The sequence below is a fragment of the Equus asinus genome, chromosome 20 (genome assembly GCF_041296235.1).
Source record: "Equus asinus isolate D_3611 breed Donkey chromosome 20, EquAss-T2T_v2, whole genome shotgun sequence".
Lineage (NCBI taxonomy): Eukaryota > Metazoa > Chordata > Mammalia > Perissodactyla > Equidae > Equus > Equus asinus.
Genome location: NC_091809.1, coordinates 94,351,062 through 94,371,643, shown reverse-complemented (window position 1 = coordinate 94,371,643; position 20,582 = coordinate 94,351,062). Strand labels below are relative to the sequence as shown.

The window sequence follows — 20,582 nt, the reverse complement described above, 5'->3', positions numbered from 1 at the left end:
ACCAAATGGCCAGCCTCCAGCAACTATTGCAGAATGCCCAGGGGCTTATCAGGAGTGACCCATTTGTTCTCTGAACCTCCTCCTGCCAAGCCCCTTAGCTCTATAAACACGCCCTGCTTTTCACTCTGGGGAAGGTGTGAACCCATGCTCCCGCGTTCCTGTCTTGGCCAACTCAATGGGACCGTTCTCTACCTCCAAGCACCAGTGTCTCAGTGTTTGGCTCGTTGCACATCAGGCACACAGATTTGACATTAAGAAGTTTGGTGTCAGTGGCACCATAAAAGAAAGTGCAACCAAAGAGGCCACTTGGCCAATAGAAAAGAGCCAGCCAGACCTCACAGAAAAATCTGGAATAGAATCAAACAAGCCCTTCCCAGCTTAACTTGGTTCCTCGCACACTTGAGCCTCTTAATGGCTATCCTTCTTCTCGTGCTCTTTGGACCCTACATATTTCATTGTCTGGTACAGTTAGTGACTAAATGCATTAAAGCTATAAAGTTACAGAAGGTTGTGACACAAGGATATGAGCCAATATCTGGTGACCCACAAACCTACCTAAAGTTAGCTGGGGAAAACTGTGCTCCTCCACCAGTCCCCATGACAGCGCCCATGCTCAGCAGGAAGCAGTTACAGAAGATGTACCTTCACCCGTGACCCTCAAGAATGAGGAGCAGCATAAAACTACAGGAGGGATTTTTGTCACCAACTAACCTGCCTGAGTAACTCATAAGAGGTTTTGAAAGCATTTAACTGTTTCTCAAAGTTGTTTTTCAGTTATGTTAAGAGATGAAATCACCAACTGCCCTGAGCCGGTCCAAACCCCACGGCAAGACTGATGCCTGAGCAGACAGGCTAAGTGTCCAAAACTTACCTTCGCTTCACTTGAATGTTAAGATCTCCGCCCTAGGAGGAGCTTAAGCCTTATTAGCACAACATGCAATGTACATGAGTGTGTTTTTAAACCACGCCTGTGCGAGTTTATACCCACTTCTACATGGAGTATGAAACTTCCCTTTTGAATATTCATTCCCCATCCGGAATAAAAAGCACCTGTCTTCTTTTGCTCGGGGGTCCATGGCTTTGGAAGTGATTCTCTGTGGTCTCATTTCCTGCAAAAAAAAAAATTGTACTTTGTGTGACAACTACTTCTGGTGAAGGCTTTGATTTCAACTCACCAAGAAGCAAACTCACTTTGGTTTGGTAACAATCCCACGCTAGGTTGATTACAGTGGCTCTTATAATGTCTTGAAATCAGGTAGTATAAGTCCCTCAACTTTTTTTTTTTGATCAAGTTTTGGCTATTCTCCATCTTCTGCACTTGCATATAAATTTTAGAATCAGCTTGGTAATTTCCACAGAAAGAACCTGCTTTGATTTTTATTGAACTTGCTTTAAATCCACAAATCAATGCAGAGGTAAATGACATCTTAAAAATATTGAATCTTCTGATCCATGAACATGATATATGTCTGTATTTAGATCTTCAATTTCTCTCACAAGGTTTTGTACTTTTCAGTTCATATGTCTTTCACATATTTGGTCAAATTTATCCCTAAGTATTTCTTTCTTTCTTTCTTTCTTTCTTTCTTTTTTTGCTGCTAAATAGTGTTTTTAAGATTTCCATGTTCAACTGTTCAGTGCTAGAATAAAGAAATATAACTGATTTTTGTACATTGACTCTGTATCCTGCAACTTTGCTAAACTCATTTACTTGTTCTAGTAGGTTTTTTTTTTTTTGTAGTATTCCATATTATTTTTGTCTGCAACTACAGTGGTATTTCTTCCTTTCCAATCTGGAAGCCTTTTATTTCTTTGTCTTGTTTTATTGCACTGACTAGAATCTCCAAAACTATACTATTTGATCGAAGGCAAGTTTTGCAGAGAAATATTCCTGATGCCCAGGCCTAGATTAGGCTCAACTATTGTACCGTGTTGAACTTAGATTTTTTTTAATTTACTAAATCATTATTTATACTTCATTATTAGGCTCTCAGTTTTTCCAGCATTCAAATATTCATTAAATGTTCAAATATTGAACAACTATTGCATGCCAGACTCTGTGCTGGTTGTCAGGGAGACAATCCTCAGCACACTCTCCATATGGTAAAAAAAACAAAAGGAGTACACAGACAGACATGGACTTTGCCCTGATCAAGTCTTAGCATCTCATGGAGGCAGTTTAGAACAAGAGTTAACAGCACAGGCTCCAGGTTCAGTCAGCTTGGGTTTGAATCTGGCTCTGCTCCTTAGTGGTTGGTCAACCTTAGAAAACTTAATTGCCTTTCCTAAATCTGTAAAATGAGGGTATTAGTAATATCTACCTCCTAGGATTGCTGTGAGGGTTACATGAATTAACACCTTAAAGTGCTTAGAACATGGCTTGCATAGTAAATGGTCAATAAATACTATTAGAGGGCAGGAGTCGTTCTGCACAGGGTACATCTACAAACGGACTGAGGAAGGATGGGTGTGGAAACATTAACAAGCATAAGAAGCAGTTTACTTTAGCTGCTAAGCATAGAGTGTCAGCCATACCTCGTTTAAACCCTTGCTCTGCTGCTTTCTGGCTGTACAATTTTGAGCGAACTACTTAAACAAGAGCAAACTCAAGTGCCTTGCATCTTATCTGGCACACAACAGATGCTTAATGGATAAGCACTTATTGACTATGGACGTTCTGCAAAGCCATCATATCGCCAACATGTGTTCATAATAAGAGCTGCCATTTATCAGGGCTTACCATTTCGGACCCTGTGCTAGTTACTTTCCATATATTCTCTTTCATGCTTCTTAACCTAGCTTGGTGACCATAATCTGCCCCACTTCATGGTAAAGCAACGAGATGATCTCTACGTAGCTACGACCAGCGTGAGGTTGGAGGCCTAAGTGGCGGCTTGGAATCCAGCCCTTGACCAAACCGGGGCTCGCACTGGGTCCTTTGTCACCAGCTGGGCCCTGGACAGCCCGCTCGGGAGATGGCGCCAGGAGCCGGCAGTCGGCCAGGCTGTACCACCCCAGGCAGCCCCTGCCTCCAGGAGCTGCCAGGCGAGGCCTCTCCCGCCGCCACTTGGGCACGGCCCCCTCCTTCGCTCTCACGGGCCTGGGGGCTCGGGCCTCGAAGGTCTCCCGAGAAGCGGAGCCAGCGAGTCGAAGCAGAGCTCTGGGGAAGAAGGGTGGCACCGTCTCCCGGCAACGCGCTGGGGGCAGGGCTTCTGCGTCAGCGACGCGCGACCGGGGCGCCGACCGAGCCGCCGCCGCCGCCTGCAGGTCTGAGCTGCGGGCTGGGGCGGCGCCGCGGCCGCCGGAAGCGCGATGCCTTGAACTTGGGTGAGCTGCGCAGGCTGTCCTTCCGCCGCTTGTCTTCCTAGCTGCTCCACGACCCTCGGGCTGGAGCAGAAACGCCGGCCAGGCCTGACTGCCTGCCGGCCTTCAGTGGGGAGACGGGCCGGGCCCCGCCGCGCTCTCTAGGCCTCGGCTGAGGGAGCGGGGCTGGCTTGGGAGGCGTTTCCGTGGTCGCACCGTCCCCAGCCCGGTTTCCAGCGGCCGGGGGTGGAGGTGGCTGGTCCTGTCTAGGGGGTGGTTCTGGGGGCCGAGGAGAGAGTTTTTCCTCCTCGAGCCCGGAACCGCTTTTGAATGTTGCCGCCGGCGCAGTCAGGGGCCGCGGGCGCAGCTGTTGGTTCCAGGGCAGGTGCGCTCGAGGAGGGGCCGCGGCGGCGAGGGGACGGCGAGCGCGAGGCCGGCCGGAGGGGGGCCCCGCTGCGCTTAGACACCCTGCGCGCCCCCGATCCCCCGGTTGGAAACCCTTTCATGGGGCCACAGCTCGGAAAAGGCCAAGTCGATCCACGTAGCCGGCCCTGCTTTTCTGAATTCGCTTGGGCTGCTCCCCTTCCCAGAGGCTTTGCCTTGTCGAACCAGCTGGCTCGAGACCCGGCTGCCACAGAACGTTTCCTTGCTAATCATTGTAGTAGTTATTCCTGGAAAGGAAACCTTCTGGGTTAGCTTTTGAAATGACTCCTCCTGTTATTTGTGTCGCGTTGCAAAATGTGGATTTACTATTATTAGTCAAGTTTATCCCCAGCCCTTTTGTTCAGTTGCAGCGTACATCCATATTCTGACCCCGTCCTATTTCACGGTGCCAAATGATTCTGTTCTTTCCTCTGGCGTGTTTATAAAGCCGCCGTAACACTTGCCATGGTTTATAATTGTTAGATCTTCTGCATAAAGTTACTCTTTTCCACTCCCCTCCGCCCATTATTCTTGCTCTAAAATGAACTCCATCCATTCAAAATTTCATCTGGGGCGTGACGTGCCGCGAACCAACGATCTTAAATTAGTCACCTCTATATTGAAGTCATTTCTCTAAGAAGTGATGCTTTTTTAATTCAGAACTCAAAAATAGTATGGATTTTTCTCCTTTCCTTTGATGCTGACTGGCTGTCGTTTTTAAATATTTTCTTCCAGAATATGACTGTATGTTTCCAAAATGTGTTCTTTGTCATTTGATGTAAGTGAACTTTATATTTGATGTATGTAGCCGGGCCTTCTTAGATTACGTCTAAACACCCAACAGGCTTCCCCTTCTCCCAAAAAAGGCAGGGAAGGTCCAGAGAGAATTCTGACAAGTCTAGTTATGAAATGTATTTAGTAAACACACTGGTGCTGTCAGAAATCCATATTCTTAACCTTAATTCTTATCCTTTTGTGGTTTTTCTTTCTATAAAATTTTTTTCTGATTAGGATCTTTCATCCCAGAACAGGCACCCCAGACTCTCTAGTGACTCTGACTGGTCTAGTTGTTTCACTGTGTATCTGTTATATCTCCTGTTCATTTCTTGTCTTGCAGAACAGCTGATAATCTGTTTACAGATCTAGAGGTTGAGTAAGCAATGAGTAATAAAATAAATTATCCTTAGGGACCTCGTTTTTAGTACTTAGTTTTTATCACTGATGTTAAAGCTGACAGTGACGATAATTGATGATTATTTCAATTATAAATGTGTTTATGTAAGTAAAGAAGTTGATACAAAATTTCATGGAGAACAGGTTTCAGAGAGGTTTTCTAAATACTACAGTACTTGTGAGCTAGTCAACTTGTTCCCCTTTCAGGCTTTTCAACTTGCTTTAATCCTTTTATGAATGGATATGGTTTAAATTTTCACAGAAGTTTCTTTTTTTTTTTTTGCTGATTACCCATGATGTAATTTTTATGTCTTTATAAAGACTATTTGAACTACAGCAATTCATTTGTTAGAAAAAGAAATAATCATGTGTATGTTACCACCCACTAGAGAATGTGGCATTTTTGGAATCCTTGATATGAGTTTCAAAATAACAATTGTTCTTTATTTAGAAAATCCTTCAAATGTTGCTTGAAAGCACATCATTATCCTTCTAGAAAGGACTGAATTATAGGTGACACAATAGCATGAGAGCTGCTAGTTCTTTGAGAAATCTTGACCAGAGATTTATCTTTTGCTGAATTCTATGCCAGTGATTTGAAAATTGTGTTCCTATGCAATACTGCTATTCCATGATCTAGAGGGGAGTATGTTTCTAATATCAAATAGTGAATATTTCTCAATTTACTTAAACATTAATGATAAATTTTTACAATTTTGTATTTTTTATTTTAGGAATTTTTCTTAACTTCAGCTTCTCGCCAAGTTAGTACTAGTAGATGTCTGAACAAGTTAACGAGAGTCAAAAGAATACTAAGTGAATAATAAAACAATATTTACTGCATTACATAAACATTTATTGTATGCTTATGAATCTGCCAGAAAAGAGAACACAGCTGCTATGCTCAAAAAGCTTACAGAGGGGGATAGTCAAGTGACCTAACTGATGATATATGCTGTGATAGAAGAATGTGCAGAGTCACCAAAGAGGGACACTGAAAAAGCGGTGGCGAGTGACTAGAGCGTGGCCTAAACAGATTGTTTTTGTGAACACGCACTCTTGGTTGTGGTTTTATATTGCATATAGATCAGAGTCATATTTTTATGTTAAGGATTTAATATTTACCATTATTTTATGATATTCAAAATGAACTGTACATTCCAGGCTCTCGCCACTGAAGCAGGTTCAGAACCACTGTTCCAGGCTCTGTTAGTAGTCCCTAGATAGTCTTCCCGTTTAATCCAAGGAGTTAGTGATCAGGTTTCCCAGATACCAAGTGCAACTGTAGGATAACAAGTTAATATGCTGCCTCAAATTATAAACCTTATCATTCAGTTAGGGCACCAGAACAAAACAATGCAGAAACAAAAGGGACCATTTTCTAACTCAATAATAAGCAACAAGGCTTCTTTTTAAATAACTGTTTGGTAAGCACACTGGTTAAATTATCATTGCATATTTTACACTAAATATTAAGACCATGTATTTCAAAGGTTTAATTTTTTTCTTTGTTAAGTTATGGAGGTGTAATTTACAGTTTTTGGTATGGTTGATTAGCATCTTTTATTGCATTTTGGTTGGACTGGTACAAGAAAGCTAGAGGAGATGTAAGTTTCTCCTTGGGAGTAAAATATTTGGTTAGAGGTTACCTACTAACTCCTCACCCAAGCAAAAATTCTTCTCTAAAATACTCATTGGGTGAACTACTCTTTGTTTAAATACCTCCACACTTACGATGAAAGCAAGCTCACCACATACATTATAAGACAGCCCTTAACACTTCTGGATAATTATGGATGTTGGAAATTCTTATATTGACCTGAAATCTGCCTAATTTACACTTAGTGGCCATTCTGTTTTCTGTAACTACATAAAATAAATCTTACTTCCTCTTCCACATGAAAGCTCTTCAAATGTTTGAACAAATCTATCATATTTCTTCGCATCGTTACTGAATGGTGATTATCTAGAATGAGTTGCTTTGTTTCCTTTTCTAGATCCTTAACATCTTGTGTGCTCTCCCAGATGTGTTCAGATGATGAATGCCCTTTCATCAAGTGCGACCGCGTGGAGCTGGTTACAGCACTTCAATTGGGGGCCATTACAGAGTCAGCGGGATGGGGCTTTTGCTCTCGACGTCTGCTGCTAGCAAGAGTTTAAGTTTATTTTAGCATCTTTCTTGTCCCTATTTACTGTTGACCCTCTTTGACTGAAACCCTCAGACCTTTTATATTTTAACTGCTTTTAAGCCCATCTTACCCTTGTGTTTTTGTGCAGTTGGCTTTTCAAAACATATCCAAGATTTAACTTTTAGTCATGTTTGATATAGCATATTCTGTTTCAGAAGATCGGTACCTGTGTCAGTCTTGATTCTGATATTCAGTGGGCGTTATTCATTCATTTCCATGGTAGTCATCCGCAGATCGGGCAGCCTGCAGTCTTGTCTCAAAGTCATCAATAGAAATGGCAAACAGTCTATCTCGCTGCCAGTCTTTCTCCCTTCTGCCGCTCTGCTTTAGTCACTCTGCCCGGTTTTGTTAAATTAACTCAAAGGCAGCTTGCTCTCCTGTGTTAGGCACTTTCTGTTACCTCTGCCTGGAACGTCCTCCCGTCGCCATGCCTCTACCGCTCTTCTCTGGCTGACTCTGATCTCAAGTCAAATGTTTACCGCGGACTTCTTCCCTGACACGAGACTACGTCAAGTCCCCCTTTCATAGGCTTTCGTAGCAGCTTGTTTGGCTTAGTGCCTGTCATTTTGTAATTATATATTTATTGGTGTGATTGCTGCCTCTTCCCCACTGTCTCAGATGCTCCGTGGTGTCAAGAACCGTGTTTCTTTCACTCACTGTTGTATCCCCAGAACACATCAGAGCACCAGGCACGTGGTACTTGTTGAGAGTAATTTATAAAGAGGCATGTAACACAGTGGCTCCCTAACACCAGTCTGTAACCATGGGCTTCTGATGCTGCTTTCACACGTTTGGATTAGAACAAGAAAAATAAGGACAATGCTGTACATGGATGTATGCAGTCTATGTCAGTGTGAAGTTAATGCCTTCTTGGGAAAAACTTTTATTCTCATAATATATCCTTCTTTTCGGGTTACAAATTGTTCCTTTTTAAATTTCTGTTAAGTTTTGGGATTTTTAATTTATTTTTGGAAACTGTCCTTACTTACAATAAAAAAACACGGTTGCTTTGAGATTTTACTAGTCTGTGAAATCCAGAAATCACTAATGTTGAATACCCTAGAGACCGCCTCTAAGCTAAAATCTTTGTTTCTCTTTGGATACAGTTGCTATGAATCCATTTGACTATATTTAAGATATATAATTTTGCTTTCAGAGATTTTTTTTTAGTGGCCTGGATCTTGCTCAACCACTTTCATTTATCTCTGTAATATATTTATCATTGCCAAGTAGGCTCCAATTCAAAACAGTAATTGTTGAGTTTTTCTTTTTTAGTACAATAGTAGTTTTCGTGTATTTAATGTGACTAAAAGAATAAACCTCAAATACAGTACATAAAATTTTAATGCCCAAAGCAAATCTACATATTTATGGTTACTGAGAATTCTTATTATAAATGGTTTCATATTTTAAAGTTATATATTTTGTACTTTAGAATTATAGCTTTATTATTTTTTGATTAAATGATGAGGCAGGTTTCCTGACAAAACTTTTCTCAAAATTTTCACTATTTCACCTGCTTTATATGATATGAGTGTTAATTTGGTTGAGATAAAATGATAGTCTTTGATGCGTAAATAAAACGGAATTTCTTAAGTGGGAGGGATCATATTTTTTTTTAATTGTAATACATTTTTCTTTTTCTAACTTTGTTTTTTTTAAACCGATTAGCTATGTGACTTTGTTACTTTAACCTCTCCGTGCTTGTTTCTTTAGCTATCCTGTTTCTTCATCTATAAAGTGGTTCTAATAGGGAGTTAAATGACTGAAATCGTGAATACATGTAAAGTGCTTATAAGAGTGTGTTACAAAATGGAAGTGATCAACAAATACTAGTTGCTTTTACTATTATTAGTAGTAGTGTTGGTGTTAAATAGGGATTTTCATACTCAGTTATAGAATACGTCAGCATAGATAAATACTAAAAATGTATATTATTTTCTATTCTAACCGTATTCTCCATGCTTGATATTCTGATAAATCATTATTTACCAAAGGAAAACACTATCTAGAATAAACACATCCAACTCTTCTCTAGACACGATACATAGAATTATATCTTTCAAGACTTTAGAGTAAGTGGTTATTAAATAAATGTTTTGAGATTAAATTTTTAGGTCAATTCAGTAACATGGATTTATATTAATAGTAGATTATTAAAGTAGTGATCCAGCCTTTTAACTAAAATATCATCTTCATATTTAGAAAACAATTTACATAAATTTTAAGTTAACACCTAGAGGAGTTAAAAAGCACAAGAGCTGGCTTTTTTTTTTAAGCAGAAAATGTGAGGCGCTTAAATAATCTAACGTCATTTTCTTAGGTTTTTCAAACCAAAAATCTGCTTAATTTACATATATCTTACAATTAAAAATAAGTTACACATTTTTAAATAAAGTAATTCAACAACAAATATGGGTTTCTTTGTTTGTTTGTTTGTTTGTTTTGAGGAAGATTAGCCTGAGCTAACTACTGCCAATCGTCCTCTTTTTTCTGTGTCTCCCTGGAGGGAGAATTCTGTTTGACCTGGTCCCCGCTACCTCCATGCCTGGGTGCTGCCCTCTCAGGCAGCCTTCCTCTTGAATTTGCCTCCTGGACCTTGATGCCGGCTTGGGGAGCCCCTGCTGGACCCTAATGCTCAGTAACATCATCCCAGGGCTTCTATGCTCTGGATCTTGCGTACCTGGTGCCATTCCGGTCTCATCTGCAGAACTGAGCTGAGCCAGAACTCTAAAATGGCCAGATATCTGGGCAAAATTTCTAGAAGGAAGACAATGTCCCACACTGTTGTGTTAATGCCTGGTTACCCTTGCCCCTGGCACAGGCTGCCCCTCACCTGGCAGGAGTCGAGCTTCAGCAGCCAGGACTGCGTTTGTAAGTCATGCTCAGCCAGCCCCTGTCCCTGCCCGCTCCCGCGCTGTCTGCTCGAAGTCTCTCTCCCGGCTTTCATATCTCAGCCTGTTTGTTTCAGGCATGTCTCTACTTTTGGACCCTAGTTTACCTGCATCTCTGAACCCCATTCCACCATTTCAGCTCCAGGATTACAGCACGTCTATTCCCTCTTTATTTTATTTTATTTTTTAAAGAAAGATTAGCCCTGAGCTAACTGCTGCCAATCCTCCTCTTTTTGCTGAGGAGAATTGGCCCTGAGCTAACATGCATGCCCATCTTCCTCTACTTCATACGTGGGACGTTTGCCACAGCATGGCTTTTACAAGCGGTGCCATGTCCGCACCCGGGATCCGGGCCGCTGAATCGGAACGTGCGAACTTAACCGCTGCGCCACCGGGCCGGCCCCAACAACAAATGTTTTTCAGCTGGTGTAATCATATCATGATTATATATCATAGTATATCATAGTGGTTAAAAACATGAGCACCAGAATCTGAAAAACATGGGTTCAAAGTTCACTTCAACCACTTACCAGCTGTTGAACTGTAGATAAATCACTTAGCTCTATCTCCTTATTTGTAAAATAGGAATATAATAAAGCCTACCTCTTAGGGCTGTTCTAAGAAATAAATGAGATAATATATGGAAAGCCCTTAGTCTGGAGTTTGACACATGGTAAGCAGTCAGGAAATGTTCTTAGAAAAATTATATAAGGTAAAGAAGCTTCCTGTTAAATACAGTCACTTAAATGCCTCCTTGTTTGTGCGCACGCACAGGCACATGATGGTTTCTGACTTGGCAAAATTAGAGAAGTTCGAGGTTCATCACTCTCCCAATAACATAAGTGAATCTTGTTTTCTCATTTAGCTGTGTAATCTTAAAAAATAGAAATATAAATCTTTACTTTAAAAGTATTGTTGTTTGAATAAATTCCACCTTAGGCTCGTGTAAGTCTACTGAGCTCTTAAAGATATTCCTAATTTTTCTTAATTTTCTTGAAGGGATGGGTGTATTGCTGTTTTTATATTACATATTAAAGTAACTTTTCTATGTATTTGACAGAAACTATGTGAAACAACACTCTGGATTTCAAAAGACATCATTTCATCATGGGACAGCAATTTTCAGATCAGACGCAGTTGGTTCTTAACAAGTTACCAGAAAAAGTAGCAAAACATGTCACATTGGTTCGAGAAAGTGGCTCCTTAACTTATGAAGAATTTCTTGGGAGAGTAGCTGAACTTAATGATGTGTAAGTCTTGCTATTTTTCATTTTGTTTTTCCCCCTGAAGTATGCCCCATACGTCATGACTGTCTGAGAGGTAACCAGATGTTTTGATTGCTAAGACCATGTTTTCAGCAGCAGTTAGGAGATATTTATAGAGCGCCTACTATACGACTTTCTGTGTGGCTGTTTAGAAACATGTAATAGGAATAAAAGAGACGGAAGGAACTCAAAATTGAATTTTGAACATAGGCTTATAACTTTACTCCTTTTTGAAAGCACTAAAGGGATGCATAACAGAAGAGAATATGCCAATCAGTTGCTCTAGAGAAAGGATCGTAGGATAGTCAAAGGGCACTCAGGTTTCTGTACATCGACCGGTTCAGCTGGTTAATAAGGAAATCAGTCTTCTGGATCTGTTCACTGAGCCATTATTTTGCCAGAGAAATACATATATAGTAATATTTCATTTGTCATCACTGAAGAATAAAGTATTTTGTTTATTAATATTTTCTAATTAGCTAACATCTTTAAATCTCTACTTAATGCTTGAATAGATTTCTAAGATGGAATATGAATTTCTCAGCCATCTTACAGAGCACACCTAATAGAATTAGCCTTGTCTTTCTAAGTTTGTTCTTTATGATATCAATTGTAATACTGATCTGTGTAGAAGCTATTAAAACCCACAGGCCTGTGTCCCTGAATGACCCCAGATTGTTTGCTTTTAAAATCCTGCCTTGTTTGTGTGTTCTCCCCTGGTGACAGGTGAGCAGCTGTCACTTCTTTCTGTTAAGTCTCCGTCTAGCAGCACCCACACCCACCCCTCTCGCTGTCTTCCTGGGGGTATAATTATAGTTTATTCGCATTGCCTTTTAAATGAGACGTTAAAGCTTCTCTCTTTAGTCTATTCATTTTAGCTAACACTGAGGAAGGCACTCTGCTGAGGGTTGGACATTTTAACTGAGGCCTAAAATGCTTACCTAAGTATGGCAGATCCAGCTCTCCCTGAGTCTGGAGTTCTTTCCTCTATCCCACATTACCTCTCCTTAAACCCAGAAAAGGCCAAAGTCACCTAGCAGTCTGGGACCACTTAGTATGTAAAAGCTTGTATTATAGTCACTATTAATAGTTTAGGGTAAGATACTCCCCAAGCTCTGTGGTGGCTGTATTGGATATGAGACATACTTGGCCATCTGGAACACGTTAGATAAAGAGAAGGAAATACAGTCTTTTTATGGACATGGCTCAGGTGTACTGTTATTAGCCAGTCATGAAGAATAAAGAATGTCTTATTATCTTAGAAGATCATTTCTTTTAAGAACACTGGATTTTGTTCATTAAAAACAAAACAAAACCCTGTATGGATATATGAACGGATCCTGTATGGATATAAATACATAAATGCATAGAAAATAAACCAGAAAGCTACACACTGGATCTCTGTGGAGTTGTTGGAAAAAGGGGGCAGTGAAAGGAGATTTTACATTTTACTATGTGTATTTGTGTACTGTCTGATCTTTTATAATAAAAATGTAGTCATGTGTTTTTAAAATTCTAGGATTTTACTTTTTTCTTTTTCTTAGATTGTCCAAATGGTAGTATTTGAAGCATTACTTCTGGGACCATATGCTTAAGGAATAAAATTGGATTGAGAATTTGATAGTATCACAAGCATGGAATGCTTTTTTGTGTTTATCGTTTCAACTCTTATGAAGAGTAATCAATGACATTTGCTGTCCCTTTGGAGTCTTGGAACTTACATACATAAACCTAGTCTATTCTATAAAATTTGCCTCTTGGCCTAAAGTTATTGGATAAAATGTGCTCTATGAAAGCGTCCGCAAGCTAAGCTTACTGTGTAATACAGGGGTGATGATAAAGAGTATCTTCCTTTTGTTTATTTAGCACAGGACATTTCTGACTGGATTTGGTTCTTAAAACCAATTCCCATGGGTCAGATGTTGGGCATTTCACAAGTGCGGTGCTGTCTGAGAACCTTTTAAAGTTAAACCTATACAGAAGGAGCGTGGTTTGATAACTAGAAAACAGGACTGGAAACTGGCATAGCTGAGTGACTTTCACTGGCAGGCTTTGTTCCCCAGGGCTAGTAGCTTAATTTTCAATGGCTTCCATTTATTTAGCTATAAGTCACTTAGTTGAACGTGATGTCCCCACTGGTGCTCGGAGAGAAAGGTGAATAATGATAAAAGGGAGCTGCAGTACTTAAATATGTCTTTGAACTGATTTAAATTGGCATTGATAGCATGATATTGAATTATCCTCTAAAAGTAGTATATTTTTATGTTAGAATCCTCTGGCTGTCTAAATTATAATTATTCTGCTAGGTATAGACAGTAAAGCTATATTTAAAGTGTCTCAAAATCATTTGCTTGATCCTGTCCCAAATTATCTATAAAACAGAAATTTTCAAAGAGATGTGTTAGTATTGTTGCTTAAATAAGGACTTAACCAAGAGCAAGATTTTTTTCACACTTTAAATACATCTGAGGCAATAGTCAAAATTTGGATAAGTAAAAGCAGCCATGCATTTTCTTTAAAAATCTGATTCCTCAGGGGGCTGGCCCCATGGCCGAGTGGTTAAGTTCACGCGCTCCGCTGCAGGCGGCTCAGTGTTTCGTTGGTTCTAATCCTGGGCGCGGACATGGCACCGCTTATTAAACCACGCTGAGGCAGCATCCCACATGCCACAACTAGAAGGACCCACAATGAAGAATGTGCAACTATGTACCAGGGGGCTTTGGGGAGAAAAAGGAAAAAAATAAAATCATAAAAAAAAAAAAAACAAATCTGATTCCTCAGGCATGTTTTTTCTAGATGTCTTTTTTAGAAATGTAATAACCATTGAGATATAAATATAACAAAAAGAGATTTATAAATATTATTGCACTATGCCATTGACTTTAAAAATCCTTGGAAATTAAATTGTATGTTTATAATCAAAACATTCTCTAGCCATGTGTTTCAAGAATCTAATTATTATAATCATTATTATTGTTGTCTTTGTGTGTCTTCTTCAAATTTCCTTCTCTGTTGTAAAGTGTTTCTCGAAATTGATTTCATAGCTCCATTATTTCATATGATGACTTTTCTTAAAATTAACAAATATATTTGTCTCTTTTCAGAACTGCTAAAGTAGCAGCTGGCCAGGAAAAACATCTTCTCTTTGAGGTACAGCCTGGATCTGATTCCTCTGCCTTTTGGAAAGTGGTTGTAAGAGTGGTCTGTACCAAGGTGAGAGTGGCAGAGACTTCCAGCTCTGAGCTTAAGCTATTTTGGTGTTAGAACCACATTTAATAGTGTAATATATATCACTTCTCAGCCTTTCCACTAAGATCAAGTGTAGTATCTTTTCTTATCAGTTTAATAATGTAATATAATATAGTGGAAATAAATGTTAATAATTTGGTTATCATTTATTTATAAAACTATGAAAAACATCGTTTTGATACTGTTACTGCCTTCCAGGTTAACTGTTTGAATCTCACTATTGTATAATTGCCATATAGCAGAGGTTTTAATAATTATGGAAGGTGGTACCAAACTCTCATCCTTGCCATCTCCTTCTCTTTTTGGATTTTAGCTGGCTATGGAATCTTAAGGTGACACACTATCTAGCTCTCAGATGACTCTTTAAAAAGTGAAGTTGTCTTAGGAGATCATTTCTTTAAGAACACTAGGTTTCGTTCATTTAATAAGAATTTTAAAAATCCATTAGAAAGTTTGGGTTATTTTGTTCTGTTTTAGTAATTTTTAGTCATGGAATGGATTTTTGACCATCAATGTACTGTGTCTCATAGTTCATCTTTTAATTTTAAATAATTAAATTTGTCAACACTGCTAAAAAATATAATAGCAGCTGCCGTAGAGTATTAGGAAGCCTCATCCAGCAGTGGGTAGATTAGAATAGGAGGTCCTTGACCTTTCTGAGGCCACAGACCTGGTAAAAAAGAAGGAACAAGTTTTCTTCGGCCTCCTCCTATCCCAGCCCCTGCTCTAAACAAACAAACAGTAAAATCATCCATATACACATAAACAATAAGTTGAACATTCATGAATGCCCTAAAGTCCATTCCTGATCAACCGTTGAGGACCTGGGTAAGGAGAATTTGTTACTTTGTGTTATGGACCTTGGGGGCTCCCCAATTAATAAGCCACATTTCCCCAGGGAGTTGATTAACACAACTCTAGTTTAAGTGTAGCAGGATTACTTATGGATAGCTGATTAAATTAGAAGTTATCATCAATTTAAGTAGTAAAGGAACTTTAAAGAGGATTAGAGGAGCAAAGACAGACGTTAATTCCAGACTTGACTAAGTGCTTGAAGTTGAATGGAGCTGCTTAAAGTTTACAGTTGATTTAGAGAAAATATATAATACAGCTTAATACCATTCAGCTGGGTCTGTTCACATCGAACATTTGCTTAGCTGATTTTTTTTAAAGTCCAAATGTTAGAGAGATAATAGCTGCCAGAGAACCATCATTCAAAAATTTTTTTCATTCATGACACAGGTAGCTAATGTGGTACTAGCATGGATAGCAGTGTAGCTTTGTATGATGTATAATGTGTTAGAAATCATGGTAATAGAAGACACATTGAAATACTGACAACTTGATCCAAGATCATGTTTTGTTATACTTCAATTCCTGGGATCAAAAATTGTACACTTATTTTTCCCGTTTTCTGTTTTTGTTGTTGTTGAGTTTATAGTATATTAAATTCATTAGGGATTTTTTACAGTGTTATAAATACACACACTCCCAAAAGAACTCTGGGAATCTGCAACTTTTGACTTTGCAAAGGAATAAAGTAAAGAAGAAGTGAAGAATTGGGCTAAAAAATGTAAAATCCATTCAAGTAGGCTCAGTATCTCTGATACTGCGCCATCCCACGGCTGCAAGTTTACCTGGCACATATTCTTTCAGAACTATTTGGAAGTCAACCTCAAGTGAATCATGGGTGGAATTTATAACAACTCTAATAAGAAAGGTCATTTCTGGAAAACATGCATTCTTTCTTCTTTTCTTGCCCTCTCCTCTACAGTAACCAGTAATCTGATCTTGTCATTTTACCTCTTACTAGGTTTTACTTCCAGTTTGTTCGTAAGACAAATTCCCTGCCCTCCAGGAGACTGTAACTACAGCTCAGGCCCCTCTTTCTTCTCATCCAGATTACCTTAGATTCTGTATTAATCTCCACACCTCCAGACTCTTCTATTTCTTTCTTTTTTTTCTTTTTTTGGCTGAGGAAGATTTGCCCTGAGCTAACATCCATGCCAGTCTTCCTCTATTTTGTATGTGGGTCACTACCATAGCATGGCTTGATGAGTGGTGTAGGTCCACACCTGGGAACTGAACCTGGGGTACTGAAGCAGAGCACACTGAACTTAACCACTCGGCCACAGGGCCAGCCCCAGACTCTTGTATTTCTAATTAATGATGCTTTGAGATTAACCTTTCTCAAGCACAAGTCTCATCAGATCACCTCCCTGCTTAAAATTCTTCAACAGTTCCTCATTGGCTACAAAATAGTCCTGACTCCTTAACCTGGCAGTCAAGGTCCTCTACAATATGACGCTGAACTATCTTTTCTGCTTTATTCACTGCTATCCCCTTTTGCACTCCAAAGTCTCTCACCAGGCTTAACTAATTTAAGGCGGTATAGCTGTTACCTTTCCCACCTTGGTGCCTCTGCTCTTTGAGTTCCCTCAACTAGAATGTCCATTCCTCTGTCATTTAAATTGCCATTAGCTACAAGTCACAGAAAACCCCTGTTCTGCCAATTTAAACAAAAACAGTATTTATTTTCTCACGTCTCAAGAAATCTTGATATAAAGCAGCTCCTGGATTGGTTAATTCAAAGACCTAGCAGATCCCTCTTCCCAACTCGTTGGGTGAATATTAGCTCATGTCCCCTTCTTATGCCTACACTGACAGAGGGGATGTGATTACCGTCATTAAGATTAGACTAACCAGGATAGACTCCTGAGTCATTTCAGGTAGTGGTAGACACCAAAACAAAATCAGGGCTCTGCTGGCAATGAAAAGTAGGAATGACATTTGGGTAATCAACCAACGTTTTCTGCCACATCTTTTATTTCTCCGTAAACTTGATGTCTCTTTAAAGGCCCACCACAAATACCATCTCATCCATAAAGTCTTCCCTGACAGAAATTCTCTTGCCTCTTCTAAATTCTAGCAGCACTTTATTTGTACTTCATAATTAAATTCTATGTTAAGTATAAAGTTATTCATTTAGGTTCTTAGCTCCACTACTAGCTAGTAAGCTCCCGAGGGCAGGAACTCTGTCTAGATTCATCCTTGTATCTCTTACAGCCTGTAGTGCTTTGCACCTCGTAGGAACTGAATATATTTTGAGTGAACAAAAATCTGTTGAAGAAATACTCTCATTCTAAATGACTGGGATGGGTTGAAACTTTCCTTCTTTATTGATACAGTGTAGTATCTAAATTACATTCCCTCTGTCTTTATTTCATAAAGGACTCAGCTCACATCGAAGAGGCCAGTATGCATTGTAGAAAGCTGTGAGGATATGAACATATCAGGTTTCTGATCCCTTAGTTTTCTGTTGCTCCTCTTTGGCAAACACAGAATTAATGTTTACAATTAGTCAAACTCCTTTTTGCCTCAGTGTCTCTAACCATTGCATATGGTATGTGATTAAACATCTTCCTTAAAATAAGATCCTAAATAGAAAAACAGAAGACATATTGAAGACATAAGCAATCAGATCTTTCATTTGTGTAATTGTTCTTGATTTTAGATTAGTCTAAAGAAGTGTTTCTATTTGCATTCCTTAAGTCTTTTTTGAAAGAATATGGTAAGTCAGTGTTTACATTAGGAAAAGAGTTGAAGGCCAATATGAAAAACTGATAGGAGACTGAAATTTCATATTTCTTAATCTTAAGAAACTTAAAAACAATGGTGCTGTACCCTTCTGTATTTACAATATGACCTCATCTTGACCATCTGCCGTCTGTTATGATGATTATCCTCAACATTTAATTCATTATAAAAAATAATCTAAATGATGTTTAAATGGAATATTTTATAGGAACAAAGTTAGAAAAATTAATAGATTAATTAAAAAGTATGGGCTAAGGTGGCTGTTAAGAAACCTGATGAGTTACATTATCTTCATTCGTCTTGTTACTTAGACCAAAACCTTGGAGTGATCCTCAACTTCTTTTTTTCTCTTCTCTTCTCCCCACAGTCAACCCATAAGTAAATCCTGTCAGTTTTCTCTTCAAAATATATTCGGAATCTGGCCAGTTCTCACCATCTCCACTACTACCACCCTATTGCTGGCGACTGTCGTCTCTCACCAGGAATGTTCCAGTGGCCTCCTGACTGGTCTCCCTGCTTCTGTTCCTGCCCCCATTCTGTCTAGCCGAAGCATGACAGCCAGTCTTTGCCACTCTTAATCTGAAATGAAATCAGATCATATCACTCCTTGGCTCAAAACCCTCCAGTGACTTCCCATGCACTTGGAATAAATGCCAAAGTCATTACCATGATCAGCAAAGTCCTGTACGTTCTGTTCCTGCCTCACCCTCTAACATTATCTTCTACCGCTCTTTCCTCTCTCATTCTTTTCCAACCGCTCTGGGCTCCCTGCTGCACTCATTGTGCTCCTTGCCAGGTACACTTCTGCCTCACAGTCTTTGCACATCCTATTCGCTCAGCCTGGAATGATCTTTCCCCCAGAGATCCATATGACTCATTCCTGCACCTCTTCCCATTCTTAAATGTCACCTCCTCTCTTAGGCCTTCTCTACAGCCCGTCAACAGTTCCTCTCCTCCATTTAATCTTCTCTGTAACACTTATTTCCATCTTACCTAATCTATGTTTTATTTGTCTGTCTCTCCTATCTACAGTGTAGGATTTTTGTCTGTTTTATACACGCTATGTCACATAGTACCTGTACCATCCACATAATAGATACTCAATAAATATTTGTTGCAGGAATCCTATGATTATAATAGTTGTAGTTTGATAAATTTGCTATTAAACACTAAGTTTATATAAATTATTTCCTAATTTCTTCTGCACTATGCAGTTCCAAAGGAAGACTGCCTCAGTTTCCTCAGCTCTGAAAGTCTATTTTGTAAGCCTGTATAAATTCCTATGACCTTTAATTCTGTTTATTTGTTCTCCCTCCCATGTATAATCTTTTATTACAAAGAATATTACATATTTTCAATTCTATATAGATCTTACCTTCCCAGAATTTAATCAATTTTCTGATTATTAGAGATAGTTGTACCATCTTTTTAGTATGGAATCTTGATTCATGCTTGACGCTCAATTTTTCTCTCACTGCCTTCTCAAATTGTAAACAATTAATAAATATTGGTTACAACTATTATTATATTCATTCCAAATATTGAAATGCTGCTATAGTAATGTTTTTTCAATATGTAACTTAACTACCTCACTTTCTCATATCCCCATTTCCATCAATATGTTTCCAAACCTTCTTCATTCACAATTTTAAGGCCTTCTATCTATATCTCTCCCTGCACTCTTCATTTCTTTCTAAATATTTTCTAATTTTGTTGTTCCATTTACTTTTATATGAACTTAATAGATTTCATCGCTTCCTCTGTTCCCACAGTTTTCCATTACCATCTCCTGTGCTGAAAGGAAGTCTTTCACTTCTCTAATCTGTCTCTGATTGGCTCAGGTTCTTCCTCCAACAATATTACGCCCTCATCCTACTAGCTTTGGTCATTTCAAAAGAGAATGTATGCCCCACTCTATGATTTCTCAAATCTTATGAAAGCAATATTATCTCTCCTTACCTATTACCCAACACTTGCCACAAATATCTCCTCATACTAAGAATGTAAGCTAGAGTGGGGAGAGGTACAGCCTCTAGGCCACTGGTTCCACTTCACGTTAAACGAGTTTTTTGCTAAAGCTCAAAATGACCTTCTGGGAAAAATTCAACCACTTTTTGTTAGGATTAACTTTCATGTAATTTTTTTTTGCTTTAATCTGGAAGTTTTGGTGTAAAGTAGAACTTAAGATATTAAAGAAAGCAATCTGTTGTTTCAGTTATAGTAGAATGGCATGTGGTTGTTAGATTCGAATAAATCCTTTAAGAAATTCTTTAATTAAAAAATTAAAATGAAACGAATTGTCAATACTGATCTCTAAAATTCATTTCTTAAGTCTGGGAAAGTCACCTAACCTCATCAGCTCTAAACAGGATAATGCCTAACCAACCCTACAGAGTTGTTTTGAGAATCAAATGAGACAAATTTGTGTAAAAGTACTTTGAACCCTACAAATGTAGGGGACATGATAATATTCATTTGTTCAGATTCTT

At 38.9% G+C, this 20,582-nt stretch overlaps 1 protein-coding gene across 2 annotated transcripts in view; it reads left to right on the top strand.

Moving 5' to 3' along the window:
* Positions 1-3,035: 3,035 nt before the first annotated feature.
* The window catches only part of RNF141 (ring finger protein 141), a 42,545-nt gene continuing 24,998 nt past the window's right edge, over positions 3,036-20,582 (top strand). Inside the window, exons 1-3 of one of the 2 annotated variants that reach the window (XM_014844185.3) lie at positions 3,036-3,327; positions 11,043-11,232; positions 14,352-14,460. In XM_014844185.3, coding sequence (XP_014699671.1) covers positions 11,090-11,232; positions 14,352-14,460 — 252 coding nt within the window. In that variant the 5' untranslated portion in view covers positions 3,036-3,327; positions 11,043-11,089. The remainder of the gene's footprint in view (positions 3,328-11,042; positions 11,233-14,351; positions 14,461-20,582) is intronic. The other variant, XM_070491089.1, reaches the window with a different exon arrangement.